The 20,225-nt window shown below is 34.2% G+C and overlaps 1 protein-coding gene and 1 long non-coding RNA gene across 2 annotated transcripts in view; both read left to right on the top strand.

Moving 5' to 3' along the window:
- Positions 1–20,225, top strand: part of LOC140155751 (V-type proton ATPase 116 kDa subunit a 1-like) — a 71,555-nt gene that overhangs the window by 36,473 nt on the left and 14,857 nt on the right. Inside the window, exons 6-16 of the mRNA XM_072178708.1 lie at positions 479–591; positions 909–1,035; positions 1,744–1,828; positions 2,117–2,126; positions 2,314–2,407; positions 4,502–4,714; positions 6,183–6,333; positions 7,093–7,232; positions 7,806–7,957; positions 9,117–9,219; positions 9,714–9,832. Of these exons, the coding sequence (XP_072034809.1) occupies positions 479–591; positions 909–1,035; positions 1,744–1,828; positions 2,117–2,126; positions 2,314–2,407; positions 4,502–4,714; positions 6,183–6,333; positions 7,093–7,232; positions 7,806–7,957; positions 9,117–9,219; positions 9,714–9,832 (1,307 nt within the window). The remainder of the gene's footprint in view (positions 1–478; positions 592–908; positions 1,036–1,743; positions 1,829–2,116; positions 2,127–2,313; positions 2,408–4,501; positions 4,715–6,182; positions 6,334–7,092; positions 7,233–7,805; positions 7,958–9,116; positions 9,220–9,713; positions 9,833–20,225) is intronic.
- On the top strand, positions 13,805–15,256 carry LOC140155759 (uncharacterized). The gene is made up of 3 exons (XR_011859424.1): positions 13,805–13,979; positions 14,336–14,385; positions 15,133–15,256. It is a non-coding gene; the product is annotated as an uncharacterized lncRNA (long non-coding RNA).

The raw sequence follows: 20,225 nt of genomic DNA on the forward strand, positions 1-20,225 counted from the left end.
CGATAAAAATGATCACAATATAAAGTCAATTGGTTACAAACCATGCGTGAATAAGTTACTAAAGTATGACGTGTGGTGCATTTGATACCATTGATAGCTAACTTATACAGTGATTGATTTTCTTGACCATTTAAATGTTACCTGGTCAGTGCCCTGACGGTGTTTTTAAAATTTAAGATATTTTCCCTAATATTCAAACTAATATAATGAATGCAGCAATTAATATTGCCTATTGTTTTAATACACAAGTATATGACGCATAATGTACTCGTGTACACACATCGGCTCTCGAGCTAAATGCAATAACTCTACGGCGCGTGCGATTATCTTGACTAATGCATTGCACTCAGTTCATTATCCTTATCATAATTTTTAAAATCATTTTACCAACATTTGACCAGTTTTGCTTAATTACATAATTGCATGTTGTGAGTTAATAGATATGCATTGTAATTATTTACAAAATTGTTTCTTATAGGCGGAATCCTATCACCATGAGTTAGAAGAAGAAGAAACTAGACCAGGGTATCATCAATTTGGAGCAGAACAAGGAGAATCTAGAAGAAATATTCAGTCAAATGTCAACTTAGGGTAAGCATAATTATCCGAAATGGTGTACAATCTCAGGTCTTGCTAAATGATTGTAGATGCATCATTTTCTGGAATTTCAGATACAATGTATGTCTAAAAGAGATAAGAATTGGTAGTAATAGACAGTTAAATCGGGCAGAGTGCAACACTATCGTAAGTGCAGTAGAATGCAATAGCTGCCATTTGCAACATTTGAATAAAGTGACTGCTATTTGTCCTATTTGATTGCAGATAACAAGAGAATCTTGATATTAACGTCAAGAGGTTTACAGTGTGTCTCATATCTAACAATTCTCTTTATTTTGTGCAATTTGTAGTTTCATTGCTGGTGTAATAAGTCGTGAGAGAGTACCTAGTTTTGAGAAGATGTTATGGCGTGTGTGCAGAGGAAATGTCTTCATAAGACATTTAGAGATAGATGAACCCCTTCAAGATCCTCACACAGTAAGTCATTGTTTTCAGATAGATATTTGTATATGATGCATTGGATTATCTCATTGGTCCGAGGTATACACTTTTTCACCTACATGTAGATTTGGCAGTGACGTCATTGAGTATTTCTTTGGGCGCAGCTTCAAATCGAAGACATGTTCACTCAAAGCGCTGGGGTACACACGCACATGTCTTAGATGTGCACTCAAGACAGTTACTTCACGCGTTGACGTCACTGCCACATCAGGGTGGAAAGTGGTATAGTTTGGATGAGGCAGACTGTTATTCTGAAAATGAAGTAATAAACAGGAAGAGAGAAGCGAATTCATTACTGGAAAACAACTGACTTTGTAACTTTGTGGGTACCATATTCATTCTACTAAGTACCCTTGGTGCTTAAGAAAGTCGGTTTTAGTGGCCACTTCTTTTTCCCATTGTTTGCAAACATATTACACCTATACCTTACCATGTGGGCTTTCAGTTACGGCACCACCAAGTGATAGGGGCTTTAAATGTCCTTTCTTTGTTGATATAAATATGGCAACCACAGCTGTAAACGCACAACAAAATTGCCACAAAATTTGTATTTTGACTTGAAATTCATGAATTTATTTTTACAAAAAATAAAGATCCTCTCATGAATGAAATCCCAACTAATTAGCGCTGTTATTAAGTATTATAATCATTGCAAAAGAAGAAACTTTTTTTTTTTTTTTTTAGGGAAATGAGGTACACAAGCATGTGTTTATTGTGTTCTACCAGGGAGACCAATTGGCACTCAAAGTCAAAAAAAATTTGCGAAAGGGTAAGTTACCACTTCTGGTGTCATTCTCATTATCAATGTAAAATTGGTCTTATTTGGCCTTGCTGGCCTTCCGACCATCTCCTCTATCTGACCATCTTCATTTAGTGTCCATTTGAGTGTCTAGTTTTTTGTTTATTATAGAAATTTAAAAAAAATCCTGTGAAAAGTCTTGCTTTTTTTTATTGTAGCATGTATAGACCACTTTACATGTGACGTCATTGCCCGGCAGTATGCAAATTATTGCAATTTCCATTGTTCTTTGCCCTGGAGTGTACATACGCATCGTAGTTTGCTCAGGGCATGTGCATTTTAAATTGCCCACCACATTTCATATAGTACAAGAAAGCCATTGAACATTGTAGCAGTTTGTTCAAGCATATCGATAGACCAGTCCTTCGCCTTTGTTGATAAACAGTGATGTCAAGTGGTCTATACTTCTCCAGCTTTCTGACTGACTGAATTGATTTATTTTTTGATGATTTCAGATTCCGTGCAAACATGTATCCATGTCCACAGAATCCGAGTGAACGCAAGGAAATGGGAACTGGTGTTGCCAAAAGAGTAGAGGACTTGAATAGAGTAAGATGTCATTTATTTCTAATTAACAGACCCTTGATCAGTATCTAGGTTCCTCACCATAACAGCCTGAAGTCCATTTGGCTTCTACAAGAGAGTGATGTTAGTGCGCGCTCCAGTGTGGGTACTGGGTAGTATTAAATTGTGTGTGTTTACTCTGGTGTGTTTTCACGCGTGATCAGTGCCAGTCATCAGTACGCGCACAAATCTCAGCCAGTTTGGTGGTACCAAACAGAAGATCTATCTTGGTTGGATTCCTCTTTATTGATATTGTCATTGCCTTACATTTCGATGACTTGAAGGTCACCTTCCATCAGTCTGCCCAGATCCTTATTTTTCCAGGTCTCTGTTTAGGCTAGCACAGTACACACTCACCATCAGCATTTGCCGACTGGCTTGATACTGTTGCAGACTATTGGCAGATTGGGCTATTTAAGTTGAAATCCATACACCCCCCTATGGAAGACAAGACCTTAATCTTCCGCACACGTAGTGGAACTTTCAAATGAGATAACTTAAATGGGTGACTCCATTTGAAATCTACACCCCTGTGTGGGAGATTAAGGTCATGATATGTCTTCCATATGGGGTTTATGGATTTCAACTTCAATAGCCCATATGTGACACGATCAAGGGAAATGAGTCGGATGTCGCTGATATTGATTCTGAGATATTGGCATAGAAAGTGTTAAAATTATTTTGTTTTATATTGGGTTTTTTTAGCGATTGATAAATTGACGTAACTTTGCAAAGAAAAGTCATATGAACATGGGGTTTTCAGTTTTCAGTTTCTGAAAGCTCTAAATGTCCTCTTTAGAAACATGTAAAACTCATTTTTGACCAGGGTCGACATGTGACTCATTCCCCTTGATCATGTCACATATGTGTGAATCACCAATCAGTGGCACTGCATAATTATTATTTGCTGAAAGTGCACTTAAGGGGGTACTACACCCCTGGCCAATTTTGTGCCTATTTTTGCATTTTTCTCAAAAATTATAGCGCATTGGTGACAAGTAAAATATGTATACTATAGGGGCAAGGACTACAACTACTGCACTGAAAATTCAGCAACTCAAGGCAAGTAGTTATTGATTTATTGATCAAATATTGGTTTTCCCTCATTTTTGACTGTAACTCCACAACTGTTGTGTGTGCTGAAATAAAATTTCCAGTGCAGTGGTTGTAGTCCTTGCCCCTATAATATACATATCTTACTTGTCACCAATGCGCTATAAATTTTGAGAAAAATGCAAAAATAAGCACAAAATTGGGCAGGGGTGTAGTACCCCCTTAAAGTATGTGAATTTTATCGATCAAATTGTGCTTCCTATAGTTTAGGACTAATTAATGCATACCTTTTATTTTGCATATTAAGGGCTCAGAGCAACAAAGGCAAGTCATGTCCATTAGCTGCCCTTGGTATTAATTTATACACAACATAACCCAAGGGAGCTAATGCAGATGAGCCTTTTTATACAAGACATTACCCAGGGAAGCTATAATATTTTGCAGTAACCTTTGACGAGCGCGTACTACCGTGATGTTGCAAAGTCGGAGCTAATAACGCGTACAGCGCAAAGTTCATTCATAAATTTCCACTCGGCAACAGCAGATCACCTCAGCAGCCAATCAGAGACAAGTGCATTTCAACACAGTAAATACGTGATGTACACTTAAAATATGCTCTCGTCAAAGGTTTACTACAAATAGTATATTGGAGATGAGCCTTTTTACACAAGACATTACGTACCCAGCTAATGGAGATGTACCTTTGTTGCACTGAGCCCTTGATATGCACTGTCAGTTTTGCAAAGATGCTAGTACCAAAGTAAACTTTTCCATGCGCAGTGGAAGTGGATCCGGCAAGACTAACGTACACTCAGTGAATGATAGACATAGTTTCATTATTCTTCCTTGCATAGTACTTAATACCACAAATTATTTCATATATATACATGTACTAATGCAACTGAGAAGAGCTCTCTTCGCACCCACTGCCACTGCATGCATATAACTTAATTTAATGCTGCTGTTAGAAGATTAGAGACTTCACATTCTTTGTAAATCATTTCATAATTACCTTTGTATTTTCAGGTCCTGCTTCAAACGGTAGATCACAGGGACCGACTGCTGAAATCGGCAGCCATGACATTGCAGACATGGTACATCAAGGTGTGCAAGCTGAAAGCCATCTATCACACACTGAACATGTTCAACCTGGATGTGACAGCTAAGTGTCTGATAGCTGAGTGCTGGTGTCCTGTAGCAGACCTGGGTAGAATCCAGCTGGCATTACAACATGGAACAGTAAGTAGTTGGCTTAATGCTTTTCATCCCTATGGCTTTACTAACGAAGGAGGATATTGTTAACCCTAACGTCCTGAGGGTTGTTTAATCAGATGTGCCCTGTGTGGTGCCTTATGTTTTACCAACCCCTGCCCAGCTGAAGAGGAGGCACACAGGCAGCAGTATTTTGTAGCACCCGGTGATGTTAGGGTTAGGGTTTATATTCGTTTTGGCATTTTCTTTGTAATGAATGTGTTACACCTTAAAATTGTTTTCTTTTACAGTACTAAAAGGTAATTAACCATTGTTTGAAGTTAAGCACTCTAGAAATCGATTGTTATTCCTTTTATTATAAAGCTACAGTACCATTGGAACACTAATTTTTTGTTTCATCATTTTAATAGGTACTCAGCGACCAGTCCGCTAATAATAGGTATATCACTCCAAAATTAAGCATAATAAGCACAAATTATTTAATGCTTGTACATGAAAGAGCTTTATGAAAGCTATAAGAAACAAAAACAGATTTAAAAATTATCCAATGCAATTCCAATTTGTTCTGAAATTGTCCAAAAAACTGCATGCCACAAATAACTTCAGGATTTTGATTGTTTTGTTGGATACTTTCCCAAACACCAGCATTAACTTAAGTGTCACATGCTCATCATATTTCCTTCTGCAATTAACTAAAGACAATAAATTTACGAAATTATGTCACTAAATAAAGGAAAAAATGCACAAAATATGCTATTTTAGAAATCACAAAATATGCTTATCGTGTATGAATTCTCGCAATGATTCTCCTAAATTTAGTTTGCAAGAATCAAAATTGATTCTCCTATAGTGGGAATTCCAATTGAATGAACGCAGCTTCCAATAGCGTGACAAACATTGGTGTACACTGCGCGATGTACGCCAGCGTGTGCGACTGTGCATGAGTAACACGGAAGTGAATCCAAGTATCCAACCATGCCAACGCATTCGTGATTGGTTATAGCATTGTATCCAAGATCGTGTGTTCATGTTGTAGTTTAAAATATGCGATATACGATTGCAGTTGGATCGAGTGCAGCTGTTGAAAGCTGCGTTCATTCAATTGGAATCCTACTATAGAATCATGCATATTGTACACAGTAAGTTAACATGATTCTCTTGATTCAAGCAAGATGAGTTTGTGAGCATCAATCTTCACTCATGCTAAATTCAACAAAATTGCTCCCCTATGAAGTGATAGTCAAACAAGACTTCTTTGTCTCCAATATAAGTGGCCTTCAATTAGTATTACATTTTTTCGTGCACTTTATTCTTTCCAGATTATTATTTTCCAGGTAAGCAACCATTTTGAGTTGGGAAGTGTGAAGAATGTTCATTGTGGACATTTTGATCATTTGCATTGCCTTCATGCTTCATGAAGTAAAGTTGGGAAATTTCCATTTATATTTACAAACTGAAAATAATCAAGTGATTGAAAATTGTTTTTGCCCTATAGGAGAGAAGCGGTTCATCAGTGCCTTCTATTCTCAACAAGGTTGAGACCAAACAAAACCCACCGACATACAACAAAACCAACAAGTTTACTGAAGCCTTCCAGAGTATAGTTGATGCGTATGGTATAGCAAGCTACATGGAGGTCAACCCAGGTATGGCAGTTATTAAAAAAAACCACTACGTACATTTGGGTTTAGGATATTTTTCTCCATTAGTTGTAATGCCATAAAAAAAATTTTTTAATGAAGAGAATCATAAATAAATCTTCTTCTTGTTAGCTTTTTATTATGAGCTGATTTGAATATTACAGAAAATAATATTTAATCGTGAGTTACTGTAAAAGCACTTTTTTTTTTCCGGGCACAACATTTTTCGCATTTGAAAAGAACCCGCAAGAAATATTTGCAACAAAAAAAAGTATGTGAATCCATATCACTCATTTCATGCCTTACAGTAATAATATATAGGCCTATATTTTCAAATCATGGTAATTGAATTGAATCGTTTATGTGATTGGCATGTTAGTGGATGGACGGAAATATTGTTATGTTTGAAATATCACCTTTTTCATTCAAATTTGTTAAAATTTAAAGAATTATTTCATTGTGACAAGTAGTATATTAAAATGGAATATTCCGGTTGAAATCCATACACTTAAGTTGTATTGAATAGCCCTAATGTATGAAGCCTGTGTAATTAAGGGATAATTTTTCAAAGTTTTAGGGGCCTGACCTTTCGATCCTAGCAGGATCTTTATCCTTTGATCGAAAGCTCAGGCCCCTAAAACTTTGAAATTTTACTTAACAGGCTATTTTTGTGGATAAGCAGTTTACAACAGCTCACTTTTTAACGTTAATTATGGGATAGTAAGAGTTCCACACCTAATTGTTGTTTTCATTTGTTTTTTTCAGCACCCTATACCATCATCACATTCCCATTTTTATTTGCTGTCATGTTTGGTGATGCGGGACATGGAATGATCATGACCCTCTTTGCACTCTTTTTGGTAGTCTATGAACGTCGGCTCATAGCTCAAAAAATTGAGAATGAAGTAAGTACAATTTCTACTCTTATAAATACTTAACAAAAACAGCAATTAACATAGATATTGACTACTAACTTCCTTCATATGTTAGTCAGCAGGGGTTCTCAGCAGGCGGCCCAGATCCTGTCTCTCAACCACTTAGATCATACTTGACCAACACTAAAATATAAAGGAAAACATAAGATACCGGATTGTATTTGGCCTTGAAGCATGTTACAAATATTTGTGGCCCTTGAACAAAATAAGGACTAAGATTGGTGACCCTGTGTTCTTGGGTAGCAAAAGGTATACTCTTAAAAACTTGATTATTGTGTAAAAATTTTCAGTGAACTGGCTTTAGATATGAAACAAGACATTGTCTGGTGATACTTCCAAGTATATTCTAAATAAATATTTGCTCTTCAAAACAAAAATGACAGAAATATACCAAATTTGGTGTACTTAATAATAAGGGAGGAAATAACATTCTGATTGGGTACAAGGCTTAATGTGATTGTGCACATACATGTATACAATATATATTAGTTTTGTGTCTCATTTTTAAGATACCTTTTATTTGTTTTTCTATTTCCCTTGCAGTTGTTTACAATAATATTTGGAGGGCGATATATCGTTCTACTGATGGGTATTTTCTCTATCTACTGTGGTATTTTATACAACGACATATTCTCGAAGTCAATGAATATATTTGGGTCTTCATGGAGAATATCCAACATGAATTTTAGTGGAGAGTAAGTCCAACTTGAAAAAGTTAATTTTACAATTTAGATCAGTAATGAGACCTTATGGCAGCATAAGAGGTGTGTTAAGTCTGTCTATGAATCTGTCCATCCATCTTTCTACCTATACTAGTTCTTGGTAGAGTCTTTCACATTTCAGTGTTGCTTCATATTAATAAATATTTTACGAATCAGATTTACCAAACTGTTGCAACATTTGGTAACAAATTAAAATGAATTCTTCTGCTTCCTAACAAAAAACAAATCTAGTGATATTTGTTGTAAGCAAACACATCAGTCCACAATTTTTTGGAAGACTATATTTATTTTCTCATTTTATTTTTCTGTGGCAGGCATCGTAATATTCTGATTAATAAGCAAACCACAAGACAGTGCTATAAACCCGCTTTCCTTATTTCAGGGTATGAAAAAAGCAATCTTCATTGTCGACAATCATCAAACCTCAAGATACGACGTCGACAAGTTGTTGACAAAGCAATATATCAATTAAGTCGAAATATTAAGTTCAGAGACCATGTTATAAGCCGTTTATTTACATCAAAATATTACTACCCCATATACTTAGCATCAAAATATTGGGATTGTTTTGGAAAAATAATCTGCACCTCTTGTGAATGAAAATAGAAAACTGATGCAGGTATTTTATGGAAAATAATGGCGATGTTAAACTTATCTCTAATATTTTAATGACTGTTTTTTTTGGTTGACAATTGGCCCATGTTTGTCGACAATCAGGAAATTCGCTTTGCCAGTAATATTTGACAACAGCCTTGTCGACAACAGCCCTACTTAACCTACACTTGTCAGTCCTGTGCACATTTACAATGGTTCCTGACCCCTGAAATGAATAAGTCAGAAACTTGTTGTTTCAAGAAAGACAAATATTTGATCTTGGTAGTTCTGCTCAACATATGTAGCAGACAGGTATGACAAGACAGTGAACAATTGAAGGAAGGTGTGAAGACAATTACGTATGAGATATTATTATTAAATTGGACTACATGTATTAGTGTTTATTGATCAATTTGTTACACAGTTCCACAAACAATTTTAAACTAAATATTTGGGAATGTAGCACTGAACCTCCATTCCCCATTCTGTGTATGACAAATAAACATACCGTATGTTTGTGTTATTTTGTTTCCTATAGACTTCTAAATGAAACCTTGGATATCCAGATAAATCCAGTGCATGCATATGGGGCAAAGTCACTTAACAACAGAACATCACCGTACCCATATGGGATGGATCCTGTGAGTACTTCTGCTATTATTTTATATAATCTCAAAATAATGGTTTGTTCATTCCACGTCACATGCAGATGGATATCAATAACCTCTGCAAATTGATTGGGATGCATTTGTGCATAAGGCCCTAAAACAAGCAAAAACTTTTAAAAAAAATACGACGGTGCTCCTCGGAAAAAACAGAATTTTACTTAACCATTAGAGAGCTGGGGACTATTCCTTTGCTGTTGCTGCACCTCAGCTTTCAAATTAGCTCACGATAGATATCAGGAAATGTGCGTTTGTGTCTTTATTCAACAAATGGCTAGGGTTTGGTTTATTTTTGCTTTTTGCTTGACATGCTTGTATCATGTGAACTATGTTCTTGTTTTTACTTTGCTTCTTGGTTTTCTTGCATTGTATTTATTGTGTAAGCACTTTTTGCTTTGTACACTTTTTACTCTGTAGAGCACCATGAAATGTTAAATAATAATAATATTTTTCATTTATTTTTTTTAAAGATCTGGATTCTTGCTACCAACAAGTTGAATTTCTTTAACTCCTTCATGATGCGACTAGCCATTTTTTTGGGTGTTGTACAAATGTTTTTTGGTGTGTGTCTTAGTCTTATGAATCACATGTAAGTATAGAAACAATCTACGCAACTAGTCGTTGAGCACTCATAAAATATTTCTCTGTACTTTTTCTCGGGCCAAATAAAATAAATACCGGGGTCAGCCAGCCAGATTTGTTTTACTGGTTTGTTTCTAAAGATGCTGCGTTCTATAATAGACATGCCAAAAATACACACAATGTGGAAATGCGCCACAAAAATATGCACAATAAAGGAAATGAAAAGCAAAATGTTGTTTTTTGAGAGGATCAATGGACCATATCTCAAAACAAGCTTTACCGACAATGCAGCCGATTCGTGGTAGGTGGTCACATAAGCATGAGCCCCTATTTCCGAACTGAATAATAATCTGAAATAATACTAAAACATAAATATCTTATTCCTGTTATTTTTAAAAATGTACAGTTAGGTTGATGTCAAAAAGGCATAAAAATTTTAGGTCTTTTGGGGGAAAAATGTGTATCTTCAATACAAAAGGTCAAAAATTTTTAAATGATCATCGGCTTTTCCTCCCAGCTACATACACTTTAAGTACATATCATTAGATTTATAAAGTTTACTTCAAGGACTGTTAAATATCAAAAATATCACAATTTTTAATAATTTGTCATAAAATGTGTATTATATTGTGAATTTCAAAAATTCTAAATTATTTGATATCATTAGGACACCACTCGTATTCAGAATGCAATTCGATATGTCTGATGTGCTCTCATGTACCTGAAAAAATACTGTGCAAACGTTGCTATCCGAGCCTTTAACGTGGACATTAGGTTTTAATTGTTTGTTTATGTGTTTTTGTGTGCGTATGTGTATGTTATATATTTTTTTGTGTGGTGTTAAAAAGGTCTCTGAACCCAATTTCTAATTGTTTTCAAGGTAAAATAGGTGACATTAAATAGAATTGACATTATTATGGCTGTAGAAATTGTGAAAATATGTTAGATTCTAGTATGTAAAAACATTTATTCTGTGACATTTCTTTTTAAACAGCAAATCAGTTTTCAATAAAACAATAAAAATTTTGAGTCAAAGTAAATTGAATGCGTTATAATGTTTGCTTCATTATACTTTCATTGTTAGTTTTGAACATAATATTGTAAATAAGATTTCTGCTGCTGAGATAAAATGAAAACGAGAGGAGTTAAATGTGTACAATTAGTGATTGTGCTCGCACTATAAGTGGCAATAGGTAAATTCATCAAAATTCATGTGAAAATTAAAGGAAATTTGGTGTTTGACTTGTACTTGATAATATATGCCAACATGTACTTGTTAAAAATTCAGAACATTTTTGAAAAATATGTTTACAAAAAATCATCAAATATTTGCCAGATTTTCAAGCATTATAGGGTAATTTTAGCCTTTAAAAAAAAAAAAAATTGAAAAGTCATCTGCCCGTAAAACAGGGTGTGTGTTTTTTTTGTCGCCATTTTAGTGGTCATTTTTATAATGATTGCAAGCTTTCCATACTCACACTAATTAATGCTCCCTAATTTGCAATTGCAAAAGTTTATTACATAAAATATCATTATTAATACAGACATACACAAGGCAGCTTTTGTATATATTGCATTTTGCATCTCAACTCTTCATGTGAACAGATAGAAATTTAATTAGAAAAATGTTGTCTTTAGAAAGTCCAAGGTCATGCAAATTATTTGCCTCTTATTTTTTACAATGGAGCTGTCATGAAAAAGAATGACCATGATTGTCCTGTTTGACATATATGATGCGTAATAATTGACTTCCAGTGTTATTAGTTGAATACAAAGGTATATTTATTGTTTTGTTCTTCACACAGATAAGAAAAATACTATGCTTGATACAAAGCGTTTGCCCAGGTACCTCATGCTGAGGTATTTTTCTTTTATCAATCATCAATTTCCAAAAAGGTTTCATTCATTTTGAACACTATATTGATTTATATAACCAAACCATTTAAAAACGGAATATCATTGTTTTTTTAAATCCACATTTTTTTAAGTTGTCTGAGTTTTTATATGGATATTTTTCACATATCAAAATATATATACTTGGCAGATTCTGGATCCTCTTTCTTTCTATACAAAAAGTGTGAATTTATTTCCATCATGCGATACTTACCCGATGCACATAACCTACAACACGACCTCACTGTTGTAAATAGAAATGGGTTTTCCCCATACACATTTGCCATGCGCTATGACCGGCACTGACACGTCACAAACTGCCACGTATGCACCAAGTACGAAGGCGATTGACTGGACTACACATGTACAAGTGGCAGTCGCTATAAATTGTCACATTCGTAAATGCGTCACAATTTGATCTTTTCTGCCACACATATTGTTTCCAGTCAATTTGGTAAGTAAACAATCAATTCAATTATTTCTTATTGATTACCCATCAATTATTATTTATCTATCCATCATGTATAAGTATGGTTCATTTATAGTTTATATTCATGTTGGTGGAAGGAAGATGGACTACCACACACAGCACCAAAATATTGATTATCTTTTTCTGAACTTTTTGCCAAATATTTTACTTGTGTATTTGATTCTAATTTTTAGCATATGGAATATATTGTTATCTTTGAAAAAATTGTGAAAATTTCAAGCATCTAAATTTGATTATACCAAGCTTGATATGAACAACATAAGCTTTATTGAATTGAGAAATTGTAAAGATTTCACTCACTACTTTTAGATCCAAATTTGCATTTTCAGAGCAAATTTTCTTTCGCTTGATCCAATTGGGTTGGTTAGGGATTTAAAGGTTTAAGATAATCTTAGAATTAGATTAAGGATAAGGAAAACACAAATGAGTTGATTTATAATTTAGGCAAAGGTAAGTGTTAGGCTTGGGTCTTGGTAGTCATAATGCAACTTACAAGAGTCATGATTCAGTTATGTTAGAGATAAGTTTCACATTATAAGGTTAGGATTTTGGTATGATTATTTAGATTAGGGTTAACTTTAAGGACATGGTTTTGGTTAGGATTAAGTTGGGTTAGGTTAAGTATACAGGGTCTACGTAAAGTACATGATCACTACCACATGTTTACAAGATTGTTGCAAATGGTCATATTTTGATGTTGTTTCTTTTTTTCTTTGATTTCAGACTTTTAAACAAGTACATCAACAAATATGAGGTAATAAGTTTGCAAAATTTTACTAGTGTTGGAATTTGTTATTTAGACATGTACATTAGGGGGCATCCAGTGTCCGAAAATAAGGAAAAATGGAGGTTGGGTTGTCCTGACGACAACCTAAGCATAGATTCTACTTGTTCTCAAAATATTTGAGTTATCCCAAAAATGTGTAATACTTTTGGGTGCAAAAAGTTTGTTTGATGTCTTTTTGTGTCTTGAAAACCAGTATAAGCTGCAAAATTTGCCATTATGATCTTAATCACTGGCACCATTGGTTAACTCAGTGAAATGGTTAATTAAACATTCAAAAGTAAAAAGGCTGAACAAGTGGACATCACAGCATTATGTGTGCTAGTGGTGGTCGGTAGATCTTGATGATATGAAAGACATTTTTACACATGTGACAAGTTAAAAATTTATGTCCAGCTTAAGTTTTTAATTTCATTTATTAGTAATGATTTTGATATTGATTTATATAGGTCAAAGCCAACATTTTTGCATTCCGAACTTAAATGTTGTTAAGATAAAATTATCTGATTGATCATCATCATCATTTCTCCATGCACAGCGATTTTCAGCAAATGCGGCTATCTGTTCTGTTTGGATTTTTAAGCATAATTCAAATAAAACAGCATGGGTGGGTGGGTACAAATTCACAGAGTGCCAACACAGGGTTTATAATTCATGATCCAAATGCAGGGTGCAAACTTTAAATGCACTTCAGGCTGCCAATTGCAGGGATGGAGGAAATGATTCACAACAATGTGAAATTATGTCATATTGTCTCCATGAATAATAAATACGAAATATATCAAAATCTCTTCTTTTTATTCTCAAGTCATAAAAGGCAACTTCCAGATACTCCACACAACCGTGATGTTGCTGTGCGTCACTTAAAAGAGACAATTGGGGATGTACCCTGTGAAAATACAGGGTTTGTCTTGAATGATGAAGAAGAGCCTACAGCAACTGAAAATGTCTTGAATGATGAAGAAGAGCCTACAGCAACTGAAAATGGTAATTATAATTATTTAGTAGACTACATGTACATGCTATTGTTTTGCAGCTCGTGTCATCTTAGTGACTGTATAAAAAGTTCTAATGATATCGGACTGACAGCCTGTAAAGACACTGGTTTTTAACTTTTAATATATTTATATAATTAAACTGTAAACAAAAGATATTGAATTAATATTATTTTAGTGACCCAAAGAGAACAAAATGGAATCAGAATTTTTTTTTCAATATGATCAGTTGGAATAAAATTGATGTTGAGGCACAATCGCCTAAGCATGAATATCCTATAAATTCAAATTTAACAAAATGAAAGTATGCTAATGACAGTATTCCCCTTTGTTTTGTACATTTTGCAGATCTATTGACACAATGGATTAAATTCCACCACCTTGAAGAAAATCGTCTGGTAAGTTGCTTTCATATGTAAAATTAATATCAAAGTTTAAAAAAATTGAAAACATAATCAGCGTTATACTTTGGTCAGCTTTTCATTGGTGAGACTCATAATTGTGGATTGATATAGAATTTACATGTCTTGAGTATATGTTGGGACTTCATTGACACACGCAGTAACAAAAACTAAATCATTTTTACTACTTATAGGTATTAAAGTATAATTTTATTGCAAGGCTATTAGGTCGTCCGAAGGAAAAGACCTTATGACTTCATGAGTCGTATGTCCATCGTCCATGTGCCTTTTGTCCGTCAAAATTTCAAATACTGAGGTTAAAGGTCATATGAGGTCAACATGTAAAATTGGCTGAAAATGAAAATAAAAGTGTATCACCATAATGAATATTTACTGCGTGTGGTGTTCATGGACGACCTATCTGGGACCGCTGTCCTTTTTTCTTTTCTTTTTTGAGTGGTGTTGAGTCAATTTTATACTACACAATGAGGTAAAGACAAGGCTGGATTAGGGAAAATGGACCCATTTTATGAGGAAAAACAGAGAGTACACAAGAAAAAAACCTATGAGGATGTTTATGAATCACCAGTCAGGTTAACCTATGGTACTACTTTTCAATGTACTTTGGAAAATGCCACTAACTCAAGCATGTTGAGATACAGTGACAGAAAGACTTTGTTACAGCCATTTTCTAAGTATAATCAATTTTTTTCATGTTCGATTTTGTTTATTTCATATTATCAGGTGCTCAACTCAACCACCCAGTATAACAAACCTGCCAAGAAACAAGATGAAAAAAAGCAGCCGGAGAACAGCAAGAAAAAGGAGGATGTTGCCCGCAAGGAACCTGGCAGTAGCTAAGGACTTGGTTCTATTGTCTGTCCAATTAACTTAGACACCCAGTTTTTGTTACTTATTTGAAAAAATATCCACTTTCAAAGAAAGTCATGAAAGAAAGGTGTTAACATTCGCTGAGACCTAACGGGATTTTTGTGTTTTCAAAGCATTGAGTGAGAGTTTACCAGAAATTCTATTGAAATTGGAAGGTTTTTCTCAACACTTTAAAAATAATCCGGTAGAAGTTGGGTACCATTATTTTGGAAGGTCTCATTATACAGATTTGTAGGTATTGTGATTTTGGATAGTGAATGGATGAATAGTAAATTAATTATACTCCTCACCAAAAACATTTTATAAAAATGAAAAATATAATTCAGTTCATAAAATGCAGACAGTGTTTCTAATTGGCATATTTATTCTTAGTGCATTAACTCAGTGATCCCAGCTGTCCCTCAACCAATTACAACAATTCGGCGCGGTATTTGAATCTTGTTCTGTGCATGCTTTTGGCTTGGCCCAATTCCAAGAAAATACAAATTGTATGCTCTATGAATGTTCTGATGTTATTGGTGAGGAGTATAATTCACAATACACTCCAGACACATAGTAACTTGCCCTATCATTTGTTATAATGCACCAACTGTGACATATTTTGAGTTATAGAGGTTGTGCATGAAATTATTGATTGGCTCCAAACAAAGGATTTCAACCAGTCCTTCCCCGTAATCATGGCACAGTGCAGTCCATTCAATCAAATATTGTCATCAACCTATTTGATCGTAGTGCATTTGTTATGCGTGTGAGACGGCCTCTCGCGGTAGATTGCAAACGTGCTTTTGTTGAATGCATTTGAGTAGACCGCCATTATTGTGAATTGGTAAAAGGATCAAAGAAAAAAGGGTGGCATCACTGATCAATATGCATGTTCAAACACCCCTTACTGCAAATAGATTATCCCATCAAAAGTTTCAAGTCATTAGGAATATTCGGCTGGACCCAGATATCTTGCTGTAAATCGGTCAAAATTGAATAAAAGTAGACAAGGAAGAATATTTTTTCATCGCCTTACTAATAATTTCTGTTAGGTCTAACCGTGTTTAGCAACTTTTCTTTCATGACTTTTTGCCAAAGTGAAAACTTTTCGAAATATATCCTAAAAACTGGGTGTCTAAGTTATTTGGACAGACAATAGTACATGTAGCATGCATAGTTTATAGCACCCTTTGTACCTTTGTTGTAGGATTAAAGTCTGTGCTACTTTTGTGATCACAATCCATTCCCATTATTTTGCAGATGCAACATAAATATCAGCATTTAATTAGAGCCAAAGCATGTGGTTACAATGCACATACTAGCTCTTTACATGTAATGACCTTGGTACAAAAAGTATGTGATGGGGACATAAAATCATAGTATTGATAATTAGGCAGTCAAGTTTGATTGACCCTAGTAAAGGTGTTTGACACTGGTGCTTGTAGAAAAATTTAGCCAACTTGAAATTCTTTTGGACAAAAACATTATTACTGATTGTCCTCTTTTACCTGAATGAAAACTAGGGGAGCTAATTCTGGCTGCATAAGTTATTTTATTCAAATGTAGGCAGATTATGATACTATGCTTGGTCAGAGCTGTATACATGGATAGTACTATAAAAGCCTGTTTGGAGCTTTAACCATGACTTACGGTGTCTTGGGTCATTGTGATAGCAACTAGCACAATAATCTTATGCCTTACAAATCTATACCTAATTTTCTTTCTTTTTTTAAGTCTTGGGTATACAAAGGATGTTGTAAAATCCTTTATTACCATATATATATTGTATGTAAGCCTTTTAGCTTTTTAAAGCTTATTAAAACAATAATTTTCATGTGAGCAGGGGCAGGTCAGACAGTGACTTGATGCTCCGTCCATCATTTCTATGCGTCAGGAAATCTAAGCTGCTTATTTACTTTCATACATATGTAAGATTTTTTACTGAATGATTTTGGCAGGAATATTTATTTTATTTAGCAGTCTTGAGGATCAAAAAAAATACAAAGAAAATATATTGTTGTATAAAACTACATGTACAGCATTAAGATAATGGTGCCTATTTCATTTCCCATCTGAATCAAATTTCTTTAATAATATCAGCATTAGAATAAATTGGTAGTAGACATGGTTATGTTTTGATGTCCTTAAATGTTTGAGCTGTTGTAAGATTGCTTCCAATCTAATATTGGACAATGCCAGATTTGAATTGTAGGCTTTTGTTCCCTGTCTTATGATTCCACCATACAAGGCAGTTGTCAGTCTATGAATTGTTTTACATTTCTTCCAATATATACAGTAAATATATGAAAGTGACACATTTGACCTAAAGGTCACTACTATTAAGGACTTTGAGCATGGACTAGGCTAACACTAGAGTGTAAGCTGCATCTAAGCTGAGGTTAAAAAATAATAGTAATAGATAGTTGTATTTTTTTTATAAGGCCCTTCACAATTGATTCTGAGTTTACTATTCAAGATTTTAAAAATAGGACGAGGTGACTTTTAATTATTAATTATTAATTATCTATTATTTTCTTTATTTAGTATTAGTTGTCACAACCAATTATCAACCCGTTTTGACTGGAGCCGGCATTTAATAATTTTATTACTATGCTTACTTTTACACATAGTATAAGGTGCAGTTATGCTGTTTGTTTATTCATCATTATTGTTTATATGATTCATGTTAGAAAGTAGCAAGTTAAAGTCATTTAAGCAATTTTAAAGGACAAAATGCAAAATATAAAATAATTAAATATTTTGCAAATTTCAATTTTGGACGCGGGCGGTTAACAGTAAACTAAGAATTGATTGTGAAGAGCCTAATCATGTAGAAGTAAATGTTTGGGCTCAGTTTCAAGTATGAAGGTGAATCTTAAAGCCCTCGGCAAAATTTCTTGTATGCTGTGAAATGTTATGCCAGCTTCCATTGAGGGAGGCAATTAAGTGCATTTCTGAGTGATTCAATTGTTATTAAATTTTGTGATTCATCCGTGAGGATTCATCCAGAATCTTATCAGGGGATTGTACATCTTATGGTGCTGTATGTTACATGTATAAATCATCTATTCCATTAATCCATAAAGAGTAAGCAAGAATATCTTTCCAGATTCTTTAAGATAATCCAATTAATGAATTATGGGTACAAATATGTATCTGACATAAAGCAATCTTTAGTGATCCATCGCAAAGACTTTGTAAAAAGTGACCCACCTTTTATGGTGATTGCTTCTGTGAGGCAATAATGTCAACAGATTAATATTCTTGTCTTCTTCTATTGTGACCTTACACTAAACTATCTGTTCACCCACTGTTGTACAAATTTCTGGGTCATATTCATGTGACATTTAAGAAAGAGCTTCCCTGAATAGTTATTTTCCTTGAAGTGACTAGAGATAGACACAAAAAAGGTCATCAGAAATACTACACTGGATAGCAACAGCTTAGTGTATGACTGACATTTGTTAATAGCAATGTGACCACTCACATACAAACAAGGCAGTTGTCATAAAAAGTGAAAACTAAGTTATGAATTTGAACCAAAGAGCTGTCTATATGCTTGAAAATAGCACCACCCATTGATATAGAATGTGATACATGTAGCACAAATTTGTGATTATATTTTTGACAGTAAATGCTTTAAATATGGTCTTCCAACAATTGCTGTGTTTCAATGTGGTGGGTCACAAACATAAGTTTGATAAAACTAGTATAGTATGATCGGGTCATAATAGGCAGGACTGGTTGTGGATAATGGTGTACACACAGCTGGGTACAGCATCTACATGATATGTGTATTGCATAACCAACGCATAGTTTTGAAAAATTATTGACGTGTGCAGTAACAAAAACGAAATAATTCTCGCCTTTTTAGGAGCTGATCATACTTAGTACTTTACAGTAGTTACAACCACAAAACAGTACATATTTTATTTGCAACCATTGTCTTGACCATGTTAACCCACCAAGTCTATTTCACTCAAACTGAAGAAAGAATTACTGTAAAAGTGGAAATTTTCGCGGTACATTAATTTTCGCATTTTTCGCACTCAATGCAGCTGCTGCGAAAATAAAAACATGCAAATATGTTCTTTTTATGTATAGGTCTATGTAAGAAGACTCAAAATTGTGGATTTTAAAACAAGTGAAATGGATAAAAATTGGCGAAACGTGAAAAATTACACACACAAAATTTACCACTTTTACAGTAGTTGGAAACTAATTATCATGTTATAGCTTAAATCAGATCAGGATCAGTGAAGATTTGATTGTATTATGATATATTTACTAAATTATGAGCTCTACAATATATTTATTATAATAGCAATTACTGTTTTAACAATAATTGAAATGTCTTGTCATTACTGCTTCCATGTTTGTTTTTGTTGTTGGTATATTTTGTTTTTCGTTTACAAATAATAATTCTCACTATGCAGAATAAGCCACCTATTATGCGTAATTATATGCAGCATTGATACATATTTATATATGGAAATATAGGAGAATAAATAAAAATGGTGAACAAGTATTTAATATGATGAGTGTATTATTTGTTTGCGTCAACTCATCTCTCTTTAACTTTTCAACCAATATATGATGCAAGTAATTAAAATGAATAAGGTGATGCGAAGTCAATTGCTCTTTTTTACATTTTCTGCATTTATAATGAAACTGGCAACTCTCTGCTTCCAATTATGGACTGATTACAGTCGTTTTTACAAAAAAGTATACGCCATTCCTTGTATGCTTTGTTTGATTTTGATGCAGTTTAGAACACAGGAGTAGCATGCAAAAAGAGGGTTGGGCAGTTGGGAGTGGGGGGAATGGGTTCCAATTTCCAATTTTGTACAGCAATCGGGGTAATCACATCCAGTCAGGGGAATTTGAATATTTTTTGTCATTTCCTGCCCAAACTAGTGAAATCACCTGCATGCATCCCAGATACAATGACAATGTACAGATAC

Source organism: Amphiura filiformis, chromosome 1, assembly GCF_039555335.1.
Source record: "Amphiura filiformis chromosome 1, Afil_fr2py, whole genome shotgun sequence".
In the NCBI taxonomy this organism is placed as follows: Eukaryota; Metazoa; Echinodermata; class Ophiuroidea; order Amphilepidida; family Amphiuridae; genus Amphiura; species Amphiura filiformis.